Raw genomic sequence first — 19,432 nt, 5'->3', positions numbered from 1 at the left:
ATCTATACAGTATAACCAGAGTTAAAAAAACAAAATTAATGGGTTGTAAGCATAGAAACAGTACTCCCCAGGATATGAACACGGATGCACATAACATTGTCGCAAAACCACACATCAGAGTCTAATGCTCTGGTAATTATCGTTTAAAAGGCCGCCTTTACATAAAGTCAGATGATCCGTAATACTGTGCATTAGATTTATCTGCAACATGTGGTAACATGTTGTTCATCTGAAGGACAGTATAGGTGCCTCAGTCGGTGCAGCTGTTTTGATCCGAGTGGAAATGGGCTTAGCCATGTGTGAACAATCAGTAATTACACTAAAGACCTGTTTTCACTTTCCAGTGTGGAAAAGAAGGTGATGAGGTGTTAATTTGCTCAGTGGACATAAGTTAAGTGAACAATATACTTGGCACAAATGAGAGTGTAGGCCATTATTTAAAAAAAAAAGAAAAAAAACAACAACAACAACAACACAAAACTAGCGTCTACCTGTCAGTGATGGCGCACGTGTCAAAGTGAAGCTGGTTAAAGTTTCCCAGCATGCCTTGCTGCACGAGGCTGAGGTTCACCGGCTGGCTGTTGATGGAGATGAGCTGCATGCAGCCCTGGAAGGCCGGCGACGGACAGTCAGCAGCTGGACAGCCTGGAAGTTAATGACACCATGTATGTTTTTCAGTTTTAGTTTCATTTTCATCATGTGACCAGGAGGTCACATGTACTTCTGGGTGGCAGAAGATGTAGTCTTACTAGAAGTAAAAAAAAAACAAAAACAAAAAAAACTCCACGCCATTTGACAAAGTGATTGAGGAACACGGTAATTGGCTTGAATGGTATTTGCCTCTACCATGTTAGTTTGAATGTATTACACGTCAGATGAAAATAATATATTATACAAGGTAAATTGCTTGGAAGGGAAGCTATAATTTACATTTTAACAGGTAAGTTGATTAGAAAATAGATGTGGTGGAAATTGAAACACTTTAATTAAGATGATCATTGAGGGACTGGACAATTCATTTTTCCGTACCTGGGATTAATGGTGCAAACACTCTTTTCATTATAAAACCATTAGATCAGTAGGTGACAATGCTTTGTAAATGCATATTCATGGCACTATTTTTGTGTGATCAAGATGGTTTCCTCGGAGGGTGTGTTCCAACAAAAGAGGGATCACACTTCTCAGCCTCCCTGGTAAGTTTTATTCAGGGCTGCTGGAGAAGAGGGTCCGTCTGGAGATCGAATCTCGGATTCAAGAGGAGCTCTGTGGTTTCCGTCCCGGCGTGGAACAGTGGACCAGCTCTAGACCCTCGTCAGGATCCTCGACGGTGTATGGGAGTTTGCTCAACCAGTCTATATGATAGATTTGTCTGATATGCATCTCCAGAGCGTGCCTCTTCCCCACCCTTCCCGATCCCGATTGTCATTGACTAGCATTAGCTGTCAATCAAAGCCAAACTTGAAAGGAGGTATGTAGTTAGGCTGGCTTGCTGCTCTTCACTCGAGACAGAAGGCACAAGTTTACGTGACTGGTAGGAAGAATAGATGTTTAGCAAGGCCTCTAGGGCGGGCACGGCCTCCCATTGCCCGCCTAGGCGGACGGGTCCAGCGGTCTCGGTTTGCAGCCAAGTGTGAAGCGGTTGGGATGAGGATCAGCACCTCAAATCCGAGACCATGGTCCTCAGTCGGAAAAGGGTGGCGTGCCCTCTCCGGGTCGGGGATGAAATCCTGCCTCAAGTGGAGGAGTTCAAGTACCTTGGGGTCTTGTTCACGAGTGAAGGCAGGATGGAGCAGGAGATCGACAGATCGCCAACAGGGCTGGACTGGCACAAAAAAATCAGCCCTGGCATTTTGACTTCGGCCCACCGGCCCGGCCCAGCCACTCTTGCCTAATATGTAGTTTTGCCACTGATGTTTATTGATGATGTTTCACTTTTCTATCTATATTCGAAATGGATTAATGGATTGGCCCTTTTAAATTGTGGGCCAGTCTGCTGTGGTAAATGTAGGAAAATAACCATGAAATAATCGGCCCCCAAAGAGGCCGGCCCACCGGGCATCTGCCCTGTATGCCAGATGGCCAGTCCAGCCCTGGTCGCCAACCTCATTGTTTTGTCCCAATACTTGGCAGGTCACAACCCGGCGTCATTTTTTTTTTTTTTTGTCATGTGTATATCAGTCACACAGTTGTCATAGCGATTCATACCATAAACCCATTAAAAGAGAATTTCATTGTTAAATTTCTTCCTATTTATTTCCAAATTCACGTTTATGTTGTCATTCACATCCGCATCTAAACGGTAGCATAGTAACATTACATAAACACTTCCTGCTTTCGTATCTAAAAATATGATACACTACGGTCGCCACTCCTCGGTCAGACAACACAAGTTGCACTTTCTTGCGGTAGGCTATATTTCTAATATTACAATACATGGCTGACTGGCCGGCGCAAGGTAAACGGCACAGCCAGCTTCCAATAGCCGTCGCGAAAAAAAGTTGGATGATGGTGAGTCACATTGACTTGTTTAGCACTGGTGAACTGTCAACTAGGGATGTAACGATAGCCAAACGTCATGATACGATATCACGATATGAAGCTCACGATACGATCATTATCACGATATTATGGGGAGGTTGGTGATATTTAAAAAAAGTCACAATATTGTAGAAAAATGAGCTCATACTAAAAGAAAGCACAATATTGTGCTTATGTACATAACGACAATGTTATGTTGTTATTATTATTGTTATTATTATTATTATTATTATTATTACGTTATGTTGTGAATGCATGCACACATTGAGTTCCTCCACAAATTGACTTGCTTCACAGGCATATTATGGTTCATCTGACAATTAGTGTAGATTTTAAATATAGATGGGCCAAAACATCCCTTATGAAAATTAAATTGCACTAATAAAATAGCCACGAGAAGGCGCTAGAATTGCACAAATGGAAATCAACCTGACTTTTTTAACATATGTGTTGCATTTAAATATATGAACATGACGACGACGATATTGTGGCAGTTTTAATATCACGCCATCACGATATCATGATACCCCCCCACCCTCTAACCTGTTGACGATGATTGAGGATTAAATTTGGTGACATGATTGTATATTTAATTTTTAAATTGTAGTGTCCCATTTTTTAAATTTTGAAAATGTAGTCACCATAACCTTGTAGCCTATTGTTTACACACATTTTGAAGAGACTCATACACACCAACCTCCAAAGTAAAAGTTGCCTCTCGATTCCAGCGCCGCCGACAGTTCGATCTCAGACGAAGGCTCGCTATCCACCGTCAGACGGATGAGGAAATTGCTCGTCTCCAGACTCACGGAATGCCACAATCCATCATTGACTGTGTAATCTGCAAGAGAACCAATGAGATGGCAGCCAAAGAGTTATTTGTTCTGTCTTTCCGCTCTCCGCGCCGCTCAAGGCGGGAACGAGTATACGGCAATTGATGTTGTTTTCACGGCACTCTTTTACAAGCTGATTAAATTCTGTTTGCGTGTCACCTTTCAGCTCACCTGGAGAGACCTCCGACTTGCGCCCGGAGGCGTGCAGGGTCAGCTGCAGCCGGCCGTTGTGGATGTGTAGCTGTGCTCTCTGGGGCCTTGGGCCAAGTGGCGCAGACAGCAACAGCCCCTCGGCGTTCCACGTGCGGAAGTGGAAGCGGGCGGAGAAGCCCCCGGTGGCAGACGCCCCCGCCGCTGCTGACGGAAGTGTCAGGAAGCTGCTGTTGGCGCTCAGGAAGGTACAAGCCGCCAGCTGGGGCTGCGAGCACGAGAAGGTCACGTTGCCCTACAGTGTGACACAGGCTCCAATTTACACCTCTTTTTAGGACAGCGTGTCTCATGTGAGATTGAATTCTATTTGTATGGAAATCAAGTTGACATGCTCGGGCACGGAACATATGGCTAAAGAACCGCCCGTGAAACCTTTCTCTCACCCAGACCAAAATAATTAAACTCCAACTGTTTCAATGAATCAGCTCGTAAGGCTTTGATACAACGCCTGACATATTTAAAACATCATAAATCTGAGACTTTTTGTGGAATAGTCTTATTCCCATTTGGGAAGTCAGTTGGATTTCTCTCACTCACCAAATAATTAAACTCCAACCGTTGGAGTGCATCAGCAGAGAGTTGTACGCCTTTGATGCAAAATCATGACACCTTTAAAACATCATAAATCTAAGACATTTGGTCGAATATTATTATTCCCTTTTGTGAATTCAGTTGGATACACTCTCACCCGGATTGAAATAATTCAATTCCAGTCATTTCATCGCATGAAGTTGATGCAAAATCATGACACCTTTAAAATATCATAAATCTAAGGCTTTTTTTTGTGTGTGTGGAATATTCCTATTTTCATTCTGTTCACTGCTATGTGAATAGGGATAGAAGCAGCAGCCAGTCAGTCAGGCTCATCATCCATATCGTATCGGAACAAATCTCTTTACAAAATGACAGACCATTCAGATTATATACATCATTTTAATAATTACATTTTTTTTAGTTCCCTTCTGCTGTAGCTGATATATACGGTTTGATTTGTTGAACATTCAAATTAAATAAATGTTGGGCAAGGTCAACACAAAAAGAAAGTTAACATGATTTGTTCAAGAAAATGTAACATTTGCATTTTTTTTTCTTCGTAAAATGAGCCACCGACTTGTTTCAAAATAATGTACCCAAAAAGGATGTTACTATTTAACCTGAAACAGAAATGAACATCATGGAAACCGATTAAAAAGTCATGTAAAATCATTGTATATAACATTTTTTTTAGTTAAAAGTGCATTGTGGAACATGTCAGTTTTTTACTCGTGACTGCCCTCTATTTGCAGAAAGCAACTGCAGCCAAGGGAAGATACAAGCTGACAGTTACAGTTAAAGAGTCATGGCTCTTTGAACTCATCTGGGCATTGGGTAGAGCATGTATGATGTGGAAAAATCTTTAACTTTAACATTTTTAAACTCCACAATGCTCCTTTATGTTTTAGTCCGCAATATAATTAAAGTTTAGAAATTAGCTTGAAATGTCTGTTTGTTTTTAATAAAACAAGGCAAAAACTGTTAATTTCAATTTTAGTTAGCTTCTTAAAGTGGTGTTTTTCCCTCCAGGAAATGTGCCAATACATATTGTTTAATAGCTACCAAACATAGATGAAAGGGTCCGATCTACACCTACTAACTCATTTCCCAAGGTTCTGCAGTGTTAGATAATACAGTAAAATCAAATTAAAGAAGTCTATGAACAATTCGTTTTAATTGTCCATCAAGACTTAGCCTTATTATCTTTCTAAAGGCAGACATTTGACACAGCTCTTGTTCTCTAATCTTTTCGCTCAGGCTGAGTTAATTGGTATTGCTAATTCAACTCTGATCTCGTCTTTGTAACACCATCTTTTTAAAGCTTTCACACCTCCAGCTGGTTTGAGAAGAGGGTCTGTCCAGGCCAGCCTCTCACATCTACAACACCTCCGCCATTCCCAGGAGGTGCTAATTGGAGATAAAAATCAATATCCTCCAAGGTGGGGTGGAAAAATATCTAACAAATAATGTCAGCGTGAGGAGGGGCCTTGACCGACGTGAAACTGAAAACCTTATGGGGCTAACAGAACAGAACATAAACAAAACAAATAAACTTAAGAGTCTGAAAACAGCAAAGGTTGAGTCTTCTGCAACCATTAGCTATGTTTAAATAAACGGCTGTGTTGATATAGTAGAACAAAGAAATAAAAAAAAGCAGTTTAAATAAAAACAGTTTACTAACTTTCATAGATGAACACACAGCATAATAACATGATTTTGAAAAAAATGATTATAGAACTGCTCAAAAAAACCTAATCATGGGTATGGCGGAAAAGCATAGTTTTAAATCTGGATTTAAAAGCATTTATACTTAGGACTAACTTCAGTTCTGTTGGTAGCTTATCCATTTGCCTACAGCACAACAGCTAATGCCGATGCACCATGTTTGCTTTGAACTCTGAAATTATATCATAGTTGGGCACTTTTAGTTCGGATTACAGTCTTCCCTCGCTATAACGCGGTTGACTTTTCGCGGTCTCGCTGTATCGCGGATTTTTTTAAAGTGCAATTTTGCATATTTTTTTACAGTAATATACCCATTTTATAAAATTTATGAAGGTTTGAACATTGTCAATGTTTGAACAAGAGAGAAATGTGAGAACATGTAAATGCCTCAATGAGAAAAGTGTATAAATTGTGCAGTGGGGGATTTTAGAGCCTTAAAACATTTATAAGAGTTGTAAAACATAAAGCTAACTACTTCGCGGATTTCATTTATTGCGGGTATTTTTTGGAACCTAACCCCAGCGGAAAACGAGGGAACACTGTACCCAAAAATAAGAAAACAATTTCCACAACACGTTATAATATTTATATTTTGGTGAGGCTTTGGATAAAGATGCAGATGGAAGAATTTGTGTTTATCATCACAATGGCATTGGAGGGTGCAGCCAACCTCCTATCTGAATCATAACAGCGCTCGGTGTTAATGAACCAGAAAGTTGTCTACTAATTAATAAACAAATTGACAAACAAACCACAAATATGACGCACCGTGATTTTTTTGTTGAGCATGATATTCTAGTTATCATTAAATCATGGCTGGGGAATTGCCTTTCTTTAACTGCACATTGGGTGAGGCGTCTAGTAGGGAAAAGCCTTTATTTGTAAAACACAACACATTTTTTGATATTGTGCAGAGAAACGAGTCAACTGGGAGAGACATAAAAGTTGCGTAGTTCCCCGGAGCATAAACATAGACACACACAACACTGTGGACCAACAACGTCAGTGTGCTGAAACGGTAATTGTCATTAACGAAGCCGTCTCCACATAATGTTAGATCGTCTGTAATACTGTGCAAGGAAGTCGTTTGCAGCACGAGGTAAGTCTCCACACTTTAATTCATCTGAGAGACTTTTCCTTTGCCTGGTGCTGTTGTGGTTAATGGACTCATCACAACACACTTTAATGACCGTGTATGAACAATAGCGTCATTGAAGAGAGAAAATTACACTTCTGTTTTTTTTGGAAAGGAAAATATGGATGTGTCAATTTGGGGAGGGATTTGTATAACGCATTTTTGGAGTAATATAAAATACTTAATCTGAGAGGAACATTTAGGTATCTCTGTAGGTGCTGCTGTTTTTCACTAGCAACAGAGTTCAAATGATCCTCAACAATAATATAATTCTTAATGAGCCATGTTATACTTTTGGAATCCCAAATTTAAACAGTTCCCACACATCTTTGTCAAAATAGGATTCATAACATGTCAAACTTCCGGTTTGTGGGCAATAATGCCCGCGTAAAAATGCAATAAATAGTTTGGAATAAGACCACCCAGCATGCTTAAACAAATAAAGTCAGGATCTTCAATTTGCAGTTTTCTGTAACACATACTTTTTAATTATCAACAGGCACTGATAACAGCCAGAAGGTGATAATTACAACTACAGCAATGCATGCTGGGTGTCCATTAACAAACCAAAAATATATTTCTAAATTGTGCGATGTGAAGACAATGGCACACAGACAACACATTCTATAATGCAGTACAGGTATATTTTGTGGCACATTTTAGGTTTGTTTCTTCCGCAAGCAAACCAGGAACAGCAGCATGCATTGTGGTGACATCTCAACTTTTTATTATCCTTTAACTCCCATACACCAATTTGCGACCAACACCAGCTCCCGCACTTCTCATTCTGGTCTCTCGCACTAAGACTTGTTGGTGATGTAGCATCTAAACATTTACCAATGGTGCATATTATCTGTTAGCAGCTGTTTTTGTCATGAATATTAATAAAACATCACATAGGAGTTGCCTCATTAATGAACACCTGCAGTCCAGCTTGAGAATCAAAGTAAAGATGCCAAATGTCCAGTGCTGATAGAATGGCAGAAGAGCACAGAAACGTTTTGATTTATAATTATTTAACCTTTGATTGAAAAGCACTATTTTCATTTCCTCTGCATTTACTTTTTTTCTGCAACATGTTCATATTTTGAATTTGTATAATTGTGAGGTAATTGTATACAGGGCAATTCTTTTGAATAATGTTTAGTATGCTGTTTCATCCATCCATCCATCCATCCATCCATCCATCTTCTTCCGCTTATCCGAGGTCGGGTCGCGGGGGCAGCAGCTTTAGGAGGGAAACCCAGACTTCCCTCTCCCCAGCCACTTCAACCAGCTCCTCCGGCGGGATCCCAAGGCGTTCCCAAGCCAGCCGAGAGACATAGTCTCTCCAGCGTGTGCTGGGTCGTCCCCGGGGCCTCCCGCCGGTGGGACATGCCCGGAACACCTCCCCAGGGAGGCGTCCAGGAGGCATCCGAACCAGATGCCCGAGCCACCTCAGCTGGCTCCTCTCAACGCGGAAGAGCAGCGGGTCGACTCTGAGTCCCTCCCGGATGACCGAGCTTCTCACCTTATCTCTAAGGGAGAGCCTGGATACCCTGTGGAGGAAACTCATTTCGGCCGTTTGTATCCGGGATCTTGTTCTTTCAGTTACGACCCACAGTTCGTGACCACAGGTGAGGGTTGGAACGTAGATCCACTGGTAAATCGAGAGTTTTGCCTTTTGGCTCAGCTCCTTCTTCAGCACGACGGACCGATACAGAGTCCGCATCACTGCAGACGCTGCACCGATCCGCCTGTCGATCTCTCGCTCCATCCTGCCCTCACTCGTGAACAAGACACCAAGATACTTGAACTCCTCCACTTGGGGCAGGATCTCATCCCCGACCCGGAGAGGACACGCCACCCTTTTCCGACTGAGGACCATGGTCTCGGATTTGGAGGTGCTGATCTTCATCCCAACCGCTTCACTGTTTGCTGTTTCATATTTATAGTTTTAGTATGTTCAATAAATGTTTTGTTTTGCCCGCGACCTAAGGTGGACTTTTGAGTTTAGGCCCCCTTGTGGGATTGAGTTTGACATCCACCCATCCATCCATCCATCCATCCATCCATCCATCCATCCATCCATCCATCCATCCATCCTCTCCCTCTTGGGTTGCAAGGGCAATTGTTTAGCCCAGATTTCCCTCTCCCAAGCATCTTTGTGCAGCTTTTCAGGGTGTGTCTGGGCTGCATCAAGCATTCTGTTAAAAAAAAAAAAAAAAAAAAAAAAAGGGGGGTTCAAGGTTCAAGTGTTCCAAAAAATAGAACAATTAATCCAATCTTCTCTATCTCGCACAAAGTTCAGAACATTAATGGTTCTTCAGAACGTAAATAAGATTGGTGACCTGGTCCCCTCTCTCATCTCCAGGTTACTTTGCATACTCTTCAGCATGTCTAGTTGAGTAATGATGTCTGATTTCTTGAGCTCCGCAACTTTGTCTGTGCTTTCAAGATATGTCGGGTGCCCTTGTGCTCAACAAATAAACATTCTGCCTCCTGTTTTTCTTGAAACTGTCTGTTGTCGCCAACCTTTCGCCTCACTGCAGGTTTGGAAAAAGTCATGATTGTGTGACAGGGTATGTTTTTCTTCTGCTGTTCTACATGCTGTCACTTCAGAATTACATTTCGCTGAAAGCTGTCATGAGCCTGACCTATGGTAACAACACGGCTAAAAAAAAGTGGGGGCCGTACGAACATAAAAACTTTGAAGTCAAATAGGGGGGCAAAAAATATCATCATGTAGGCCACACAAACTTCTCACTCTGTGTCTCAGGCAGAAACAGTGGAAACTCATTTAAGCAGCTTGTATCGGTGATGTTGTTCTTCCGGTCACGGCCAACACCTCAGGTGAGAACAAAGATCTACTGGCAAATTGAGAGCTTCACCTTTTAGATTGATACAGAGCACAGCACAAAAGATGCTGCACCAATCGGCCACTCCTTCTTCCCTCACTCATGGTAAAAAAAAAAAAAAAAAAAAATCCCAAGATACTCAAACTCCTCGACTTGGTTGCAGGAGCTCATCCCCAATCTGGAAAGGGCCCTCCAAACTTTTCTGAATTAAAACTATGACCTCAGATTTGGAGGTAGGCTACTAATTCTCATCCCAACCGCCTCACACTCGCGCACAGTTGGAGATCGTATCTTGAAGCCAACAGAATCACATCATCTGCATTACTGAGATCACCAAACTCGACCCCCTTAACACCTCGGCTGTGCCTAGACATGCTGTCCATTAAGGTTATGAACATAATTGGTGACAAAGAGCATCGGTTCGACACCCTATTAATATTTTTTCATTATATATATATTTTTTATTTATTTTATTTTTTAGATTTTTCATTTACTGTATTTATGCTAGTGGCCTCAGGCGATTAAAATCTCATGACTTCAATAGTTAACTCACAATTAATCACAAATTTGATACCTGTTCTAAATGTACTGTAAAATGTACAACAAACATTTTTTCCCGTAAGATTTCATACTCTTAACATAAAAGTGGAAAAAAATGTTAAACTAATAGAAATATGGCTGCATCTGTTAGTCATTGATATAATAACTTCATAATAATTCATAAAATTGAGTTAATATTAAAAAGGTGATATTTATTTGTGTTGAGGTCATTTTCTGACACTAGATGGCATAATTACATTTGTAAGACGGTGACAGCTCAGTGCATTTTTCTTTTAATATTAAGCGCTATCTAATCTTTAAAATGAAGTAACTTGTAAAATTCTGCACATTTTAAAAATTGTAATATACAACTATATGCACAAATATAACTTTCTTACTGCTAAATTTTGACATGGACGTGTCTGCTACGTTGCAACTGAGATTCTCCCAGTACAGGCTTTACAGATAATCAATAATCAATAATCAGGTGTTAAAAAAATTAGTGGCATTAAAGGAACTTTAAATTAACTCAAAATGAATGCACAATTTTAACGCCTCTAATTTATTCATTTATTTTGTGGCGGGTGAAGAGCCGCTTGTTGGCAGTTTATCCCCATTTTATCAACAATATTTGGTGTTAAAAACCAACATAAGGTTATAAAAATGCACTTCCTTGACAAATGGCATCAAGGTTATATTCTGACTAGTGCTTCCAACAAAAGTCATCTGAATGACATCAGTAAAACCCCAGACAATTACATGAAAAACCTGACCGAAGTGACTCTAAAATCCCTCCAGAACTGACAAAAACGACTTCATTTATCGTCCACGGAGCCAAATGAGTTAAATTTAAACTGGGGTTCAATCCTGCACAGTACAGGCATCATGTCCGGGATGGGCGACCGGCGGCAGTGGAGTGGGCCGAGGCCTTATCGGCGCCCGCAGGGCAGTGCAGAGCAATCACAGCTCCTTGACTCGCAATGAGATTCCCCTCCATCAACCTCAGGGAGATTGTCCCATTGAAATTCCATTACAGCTCCCATCATGGCAGCTGCTCTCTCTCCGCCTCCCTGCTTTTGTTGTCAGTAAAGGACTTTTAATGCCCCAATCACACTTTAAAGGGCGAGGGTTGGCTCAGGCGAGATGCTGTGCGAAGGTTTGCAGGGGTTACTGTCTGATTATCGGACCCTCCACATCTCTTCATCGCGTTGGAAATGATGGCCGCTTTACAGATTCCTCCTATCAATTTTCTTCACAGAATTCTCGAAATGCAAAACTTTCACCGTGACATCACAAATCTATGTTTTGATAATGAGTTTATGTGAAAGCATCTGGGTGGATCGATAAACAAATGTGTTTTCAAGTACCTCAGGCAACAAACAAGTAAGTGCTTTGTTCATAAATCTTTCATCTCTGAAAGCCAACCATCAAATAAAAATCATTTAATGAATTAATTAAAAAAAAGTCAAGGTTGAATAATGGGGAGGAGTAAGAACTGAGAAGATGTTTTTGCAGATACAGTACATGTACACGTTCTGATGAAAGGTTTTGAAAATTTAATTTGGACAACTATTCTGTCAATAATCATCTTTTTTTTTTTCTTTTTTTTTTTTAGCAACTAGCAACCTAAGGCTACAACAATGGCGCCTCAATTTTAACAAGTTCTAGAGTTCTGGTGCAAAAACATTTCAATTCCAGCAATATTTGTTGATTTTTCCACACAAAACTAGAAGGGATAATAAAACTATTCCAAATAAAATGACAAAACGTTCCATGCTTTTGTACAAGGCATACTAAAGTGCCTGAAAATGAAACAGAGATTTTAGAAAATAAAGGATAGGTTTGAAGTGTGAACATTTTAAATTGCTATAGTGTAGTCTGAACAATCCTGCCTCAAACCATTTGATCCACTCACAACTCCACTCTGCTCTCTCTCGGAATAAGATTTTTAGTGGGAGGAGTTACAGATCACTTGATTGGCCCGCCATGTATTTCCTATCTGCAGACACTGCCACCTCTGGCCTAATGTGTAACTGCAGTATCTAGCTCGTGCATTGTGAGTGTGCAAATACGTTCACCTAAACTCTTCTTTCTTTTTCAGTTATTTTGTAGTCTGAGCCGGAGTTTGGGCTGTGCTCAAAGCCGGTCCCTTGTTTTGTTTTGTTTTTTCCCCCCAGTTTGCATCCCAACTGTGTCATACTCTAACACTAAATGTCTGGGACAAAATATCGTTTGGCAATATATCATGATACTTGTTCACACGATCCACAGTATCGATCCATTAAGTGGTATCACGATACTTAATTGATACCATACATTGCAATGCAGCACATCTGCTGGCAGTGTGGCTGCATTACAAGTAGCTAGCTATATTTGAATTTGCTAATATCATAGGGGGAGCAGCATTGCACCACCAAAGTTTAGAGACAACAAAACAAAACAAAAAAAAGATGAACAAGAGCGTAGCCTACTAGCTATTAGCTAATATTTTCCCCTTGGACCAAGAAAAACCAAAGACAAATGGCGCTTTCCATCTTCCCTTGCCCCTCCCACTACTGGTTAGTTTCTTTTCCTCTCCTCTTTGTAATGTGCTTAAATTCAACATTCATTCGCCACCTCGTTCAGGTTTTGTCACGACTATTAGGTGTGGAGGACCCAAGCGCAGGAGGCGAACGAAGCAGAGGTGCTCAAAAAAGAAGCATAATTTAATTAAACCAAAACTAAAAAAGAAAAACTCCAAAACTTAACCAAAACATGACACTGGGGAAACATGGCAAACAAACTGGCAGCAAGACGGCACGAAAACAACAACAATGAACCGACGCAGACTGACAGAATAACAGAGACTAAAAACACATACACACTGATTGACAATGAGACACAGCTGGGCAAGACACAAGTGGCAGAGGGTGCTGATTGGTTGACACATGAGAAAGGGCGGGCAAACACAGGTGGACATGACAAGCCTTAACAAGACTAGGGGAGACTCAGAAAAACAAAACAAAACAAAACAGATCAAGATTGAACTTAAAGAAACATGATGACAAAATCAAACTAAACCCAAAATTAAACCTATGCCATAACAAAATCAACTCAAACCATGACAGGTTTCAAGGTGGCCCCGTCGGCCGAGCCCGGGGGCCGCGACTTGGGCTGCGGGCTGTGCAGGTGGTAATATACCGTGCTCCACCGGCATCCGCGAGGCGGCCCACGCGGGCCAGCACTCATTCTACGCTTGGAGGAATGGAGGTCGAAGCGAACTACGACAACCCCAGCTGCGGGGGGAGGTACCCAACAGCGGAGTGGCTGATGGGGAAGCGACGCTCAGAACAAGACAGGTGCGTTACAACTTCCAAGTGTCGATGATCACTGTGACGAACGTGTCATGCAATTCACATTTGTTTTTTTCCCCTGAATTTCCAAAACAGATGGATGAAATTGAAAATGATTGCTATCACTTTCCTGATTAAAAGACAAACAATGAGTTTATGATTAAAAAATCGGCCATCCTGGCAGGGTGATCCCTTTTTTAACTTGAATATTCAAGTAACCCCCCACACACACACACACCCCACACACAAATGGCCAAAAATAAAACAAAACAAACAAACGAACAAAGGTATCACAATACTTATTGATCTCCACCAAGGTATCGGGATCTGGTTTGTATTGTGACAGAAGTGGATCGTCCCAGGTCTACTAAATGCCCACAGGGACGAACATGACGTCACCCACCACCACAAGCGAAGACTTCACACCAAAGGGAAGATACAAGCTTATAGGCACAGTTGCATTTAAAAAATCAGGGCTCTTTGTACTCTGGGCAGTGGTGGACCATGCACAATTTCGAAAAATCTTGAACATTTTAAACTCTGCAATGCACCTTTAATATTGCAATACAGTATTGTAGGAGTAATGTGTAGTATTCTTTCTCAACCAGAGAGAATCTGCAAAAATAACAAGAATAGTCTGAGGATCGAAATCTGGGGTAGCCTACTCCCGATATCTTCTAATTCTAGTACTGTGATTGGCCCTAAATGCAGGGTTGCTTTTTCAAGTTAAAAAGGATGAGATTCATTCTTTAGAGTTAAATAGTAGCCAGCAGCATATTTTGATGAATCAAAAAGCACAACAGACAAACTTACCACACTGTGTATCTGCGGCTTTCGTCGTTTGGCCAGGTCTATGATATTGATGCCATTGTAGTAAAGGTTCTCCATGCATCCATGAAAGTTCTTCCTGAGGAACGTCCCAGGCTTCCCAGGAAGTGGGATTCCACCAAAGCTCAGCTAGGACAAAAATATGGGTAAATATGCTGAATTTAAGTTTATGCGTGAGGAGTAGTAAGATTTTTGGTTTGTGGGGCAAACCGGTGAAAACACATGCATGACGAGAACATGCAAACTTAAGGTTGGGCTTTCTGAGTGGTTAAAGCGGTGCTAGTAACTCGACCACTGACATGCCAGGGTTCAACGGAAGAGGCGGAGGATGCTCAGACTGATCCCATGCATGTTTAAAAACATGCCACACTCTCCATTTTAAGCTGCTTTTATTCTAGTTATTAAAAGTAAGTTTCCATGAAAGGACTTGAACTGAGAGGAGAGCTCATCCCATCTCATATCACTGAACGTATGGAACGCAAGCCAAGCTCACTTAGATGATGCGACTCCCTGCAAAACAAATCCCCCAGCCGTTTGGCGAACGTTTTCCGGGAAGGCCGAGCCTGTTCCAGCGTCTGATTATTAATGGGATGGAGTATGCGGTCATTAAAAGGTAAGATTTTCAGGAATTGAGCCATTACTTATGCCCGCCAGTTCTTGAGCGGCGTGCACGGTTGAAACGTCTTTTTAACAGTTGAGATTTTATCAGCTTTGGCCCGCTAATTAATGCTAGCTGCATGAGTTGAAAGCATTATGTCCGGCTGACTACTTTTAAAAGGAGGAGGCTTTAAAGGGATCCTGAATATGCACTCGGCCGCATGCATAATGCAGAAGGACCATGGAGGTGTTCAATCCATACTTTATACATTTCCTCCACTATTAAATCTTCGGCTTTTTTTTTTTTTTCTTCTCTGCGGTGCTAGAGAGGGAAGCCTTCAACCACTTCTCACATGCGTGGTGTTACCAATTCTCTGCTTACGGGATAAATGCATCAAGTGCACTCCATTTTACAAACCGATTCGGAGCACTTGTTGCTAATTTTGCTAACCTCGTAGTCCACCTCCAGCGAGTAGGCCTCCCCTTGGGTTTGGAAGTGGTGCGTGTGGGCGTCCACAGTGAGGTTGACGTGCTTGTTGAAGCGCTCCACGTGCACAGCGTGCCAATGCTGGTCGTCCAAAAGGCTGCCCACCGTGACGGCAATGCGGGGGGCGCTCAACCTCGGACGGCTGTCGTCTGGAAAAACAGCAGGGGGTGGGGGTGTGCTGTTAGGTGATTTGAAAGTGTGCAAGTGAGGTCAGTCGCGTCCACGACACCAACCCATGAACTCTATGTTGCCCATTAGATTGTGTAAAAAAGATATTTGTTGTTTTCATGACCTTTATCACAGCAGTAAATACTAAGACATTAGTGTTAGCATTAATTAGGGTTACAATTCATTTTTGTTTTCACAGAGAGTTCCCTGCAGTGCTACACTTTTGTACAGTTGTTTTTTTTGGCCTTGATTTTATTTCTTTTGTTTTAACAGAATTGTGTGCTCACTCCATGTTACACAATACTGTTTGGAAAGAGTACAGTAGCTTGAATCTGGAAATGCATTGCACAGTACATACTTTGATCTATATATTTGATGATATTCTTGAATTGTGTCCTTTGCAACAACCGCTACAGGGCTGGACTGGCACAAAAAAATCGGCCCTGGCAGCCTGACTCCCGTCTAACGTAGTTTTGCCACAGATGTTTATTGATGTTATTTCAGTTTGCTATCTATATTCAGACTGGATTAACAGACTGGTACCTCTAAATTGTGCGCAAGTCTCTATCTAGTAGGGATGTAACGATATCCAAACATCACGATACAATATTATCACGATATGAAGGTCACGATACGATAATTATCACGTTATTGTGTGTGTGTGTGTGTGGGGGGGGGGGTATTTAATTAAAAAAGATCACAATATTGCTTCACAAGCAAATTAGCATAGATCTTAAATATAGAAGGCCAAAACATCCCTAATGAAAGTTAAATTGCACTAATAAACTAGCCACTAGAGGGTGCTAGAAATGCACAACTAGAAATTAACGTGACATTTTTTTTAACAGATGTGTTCCTTTTAAATATTGTGAACATGACGACGACGATATTGTGGCAGTTTTAATATCAAGATATCACGATATTGCCCTTATCGTTACATCCCTATTCTCTAGGGGTAAAATGTAAGAAAATAACAATTAAAAAGCACTGCAACAGCCCCAAAAGAGGCAGGCCCAACCAGGGACGGCGCTAGCTATTTTGGTGCCCTAAGCATAAATGTTTTGTGGACTGATAGGGCACTATGTAAAAATTCTGGACATAATGTTAAAACTATGAATATGAAATGAGGAAATCTACTTAGCCTTAAGATGATTATTATTATTATTTTCAAATTACACTTTCACCAGTACATGCCGCTCTTGGCCGTTCCATATGAAACAATATTGTCTCGTCATATTACATTTAACATACCGTATAATGAACGTGCTGGTCACAACCATTCCACTGCGGCGGTTTGGAGTGTTTTTGTTTTGTTTGTTTGTTTTTGCTAACCGTGGTCATGTAAACGTAGCTGCTACAAAATAAACAAATTGTCATTGTCATACTTGCAAGTGACGCGCGAGCATCATCTCGTTTTTTCTTTTCCTCTTTTCTGCCCCCAATTCTTGATGCCTTTTTGATGACATATCCAGATATCCAAGAATAAACTTCTGCCAAATTTGCGATTGAAGCATAAATTGCACGCCACCCCCCTCCCCCTTTCCCTAGTAGTTTGCTTCGTTGGAGCAAAAGTGCACCCCGCAGCCCTCCCCCTTTCCCTAATAGGAACAAACTACTAGGGGAGGGGGGGCACCAACGTAGACCAGCGATACCGCTCGTCCAGTAAATAATGCTACGTTATTTTTTGTATTTATTAACATGTTTACAAGCTTTTATTTTAAATATTAGACACCAATATTATAATTACTAATATGATTATTTTTACGGGCTTGATTTGTTTTTTGGTGCCCCCTTAGGCAGTTGGTGCCCTACGCGCAGTGCGTGATCAGCGTATGCGGAGCACCGTGTCTGGGCCCAACGGGCATCTGCCCTGTCTGCCAGATGGTCAATCCGGCCCTGCAAAGATGTCATGTTGAGTACATTGACACCGCAGCTGTATTGGATGTGGTGAAGTGAAGCGATTTGTATAGATGCCTCTTTGGAGATGTATCATCAAGCCAGAACACATTGGGTTAATACTGAACCTTTGATTTTCATTGTTTTAAGTCATTCAAACTCAATTTTTCAAATATTATTTGCCTTTTTTGGGGGGGGGGGGCGCTAATACGATGGCCACGTCCAATAAGGCTGACATATCTACTAGCAGGTACGACTTCCTCCTGCGGCTAAAGGGGGGCTCGACCAATTAATAGGAGCTGATAAAGTAATTTTAAAATATATTTTAGAATATCAATAAAATGCTGGATAGGCTTAAGTAAGGCTACACAAATCTTTTGACGGGGCTATAGCACCACCTATCCTCGGCATAGCACTATCCCTGGCTACCCAGTTCAACAGTTGTCTGGAGCAGAGATGAAATTCTTCATTTTAGATATCCAAAAGGTTTGTGGCTCCCATTGTTTCTTTAATGTATTGGCTTCAAATGCCTCTGCCAACCGCATTGTAATATGTCCCTTCTCACTTGCCGTACTGTGAAAAATACAAATACTGGAGAAATCGTGATGACATTTTTAGGGGTGATGTGGTCACAAGTAGAGCTGTCCACATACAATTGGTGATTGCAGTTTTAAACGACATAAGGTTGTTGTTGTTGTTGTTTTTTCAACGCTTATGTTGAGTTTTACTCTGTCCCATGTGCAGGCCTGCAAAGATGTGCTCGGCTCTAGTTACTATGTATATACAGGGAGTCCTCAAGTTACAGCTGAGTTCTGTGCCTACGCTGGCGATGTAACCCAAATTTCTACTTAAGTCGGATTTCACTGTTCAAGTTGATATTTACATCAAAATACTTTGTACAGTAATTAAAAACGAAAACAAAAAAACAAAAGATACTTGTGCGACCCGGAAAAGCCGGAATCAATATTTCGTGTTTCCGCACAGACATTCATTGCTGACGGATGGCAAAGCGGAGCTAATGGAAACTTAAACATGGAAATGTGACACGCTCATGGTGAGCAGACCTGCTTGAGGACGTCCGTTATTGGAGGTAACAACAACACAACTTAAAATTACTAAAATGGCGTGATTATTTTGGGAAAGTAACAAAAAAGAAGGTGCTACGGATGGGGCACTGGCGCTGTAAAGTCAAAATGATGAAATTAGGACTCCCTGTGCAGTATTTTACACACATGCCATGCCACATTATTGTCATGTAAAAAAAAAAAAAACAACTTGCAGATTCACTTTGAAAAATCTGTGCGTCTTTTGCATGCCAACATTAACATATTCGTTGCATCTAGGCTTGTGCAGTGTGCACGCAACATTATTTTCTGTAAGCCTGTTGTAAATGAGAATGGCCATAAAGGCAGACAAAATCACACCATTCTTTCTTTACATTCACCTTCGTGATAAACAACTCAACATTAATTCATAAAACAGAAATAGATACTATGATAAAATAAAAATAAATTATTCAATTCAAACTCAAATGGCATTATTATTATTATTATTATTATTATTATTATTATTGTTTTAGAGATCCATTCCTCAAGTGGGTGGGTGAGCTCATCTGTAAGCACTTGGGCTTTGGAACAATTAAGCACAATGGCACCGAGATGTTGGAGAGATGACACAGTCTGCTTCCTGACTAAAAATAAACGTGTAGTAGTGTAAGAAGAGGTCACACTATATACAGTTGGAAGTGTGACAAAATATCAAAAAGTTGATAT

At 41.1% G+C, this 19,432-nt stretch overlaps 1 protein-coding gene across 1 annotated transcript in view; it reads right to left on the bottom strand.

The window, feature by feature from the left end:
- LOC144030520 (contactin-associated protein-like 5) overlaps positions 1-19,432 on the bottom strand; it is a 155,622-nt gene that overhangs the window by 60,052 nt on the left and 76,138 nt on the right. The window contains exons 6-10 of the mRNA XM_077536901.1: positions 15,561-15,745; positions 14,498-14,641; positions 3,543-3,816; positions 3,236-3,379; positions 492-645 (exon numbers count right to left, since the gene is read on the bottom strand). Of these exons, the coding sequence (XP_077393027.1) occupies positions 492-645; positions 3,236-3,379; positions 3,543-3,816; positions 14,498-14,641; positions 15,561-15,745 (901 nt within the window). The remainder of the gene's footprint in view (positions 1-491; positions 646-3,235; positions 3,380-3,542; positions 3,817-14,497; positions 14,642-15,560; positions 15,746-19,432) is intronic.

The sequence above is a fragment of the Festucalex cinctus genome, chromosome 11, assembly GCF_051991245.1.
Source record: "Festucalex cinctus isolate MCC-2025b chromosome 11, RoL_Fcin_1.0, whole genome shotgun sequence".
Lineage (NCBI taxonomy): Eukaryota > Metazoa > Chordata > Actinopteri > Syngnathiformes > Syngnathidae > Festucalex > Festucalex cinctus.
Note: the sequence above shows the minus strand (reverse complement) of the source record. Positions and strands in the feature narration are given on the sequence as shown.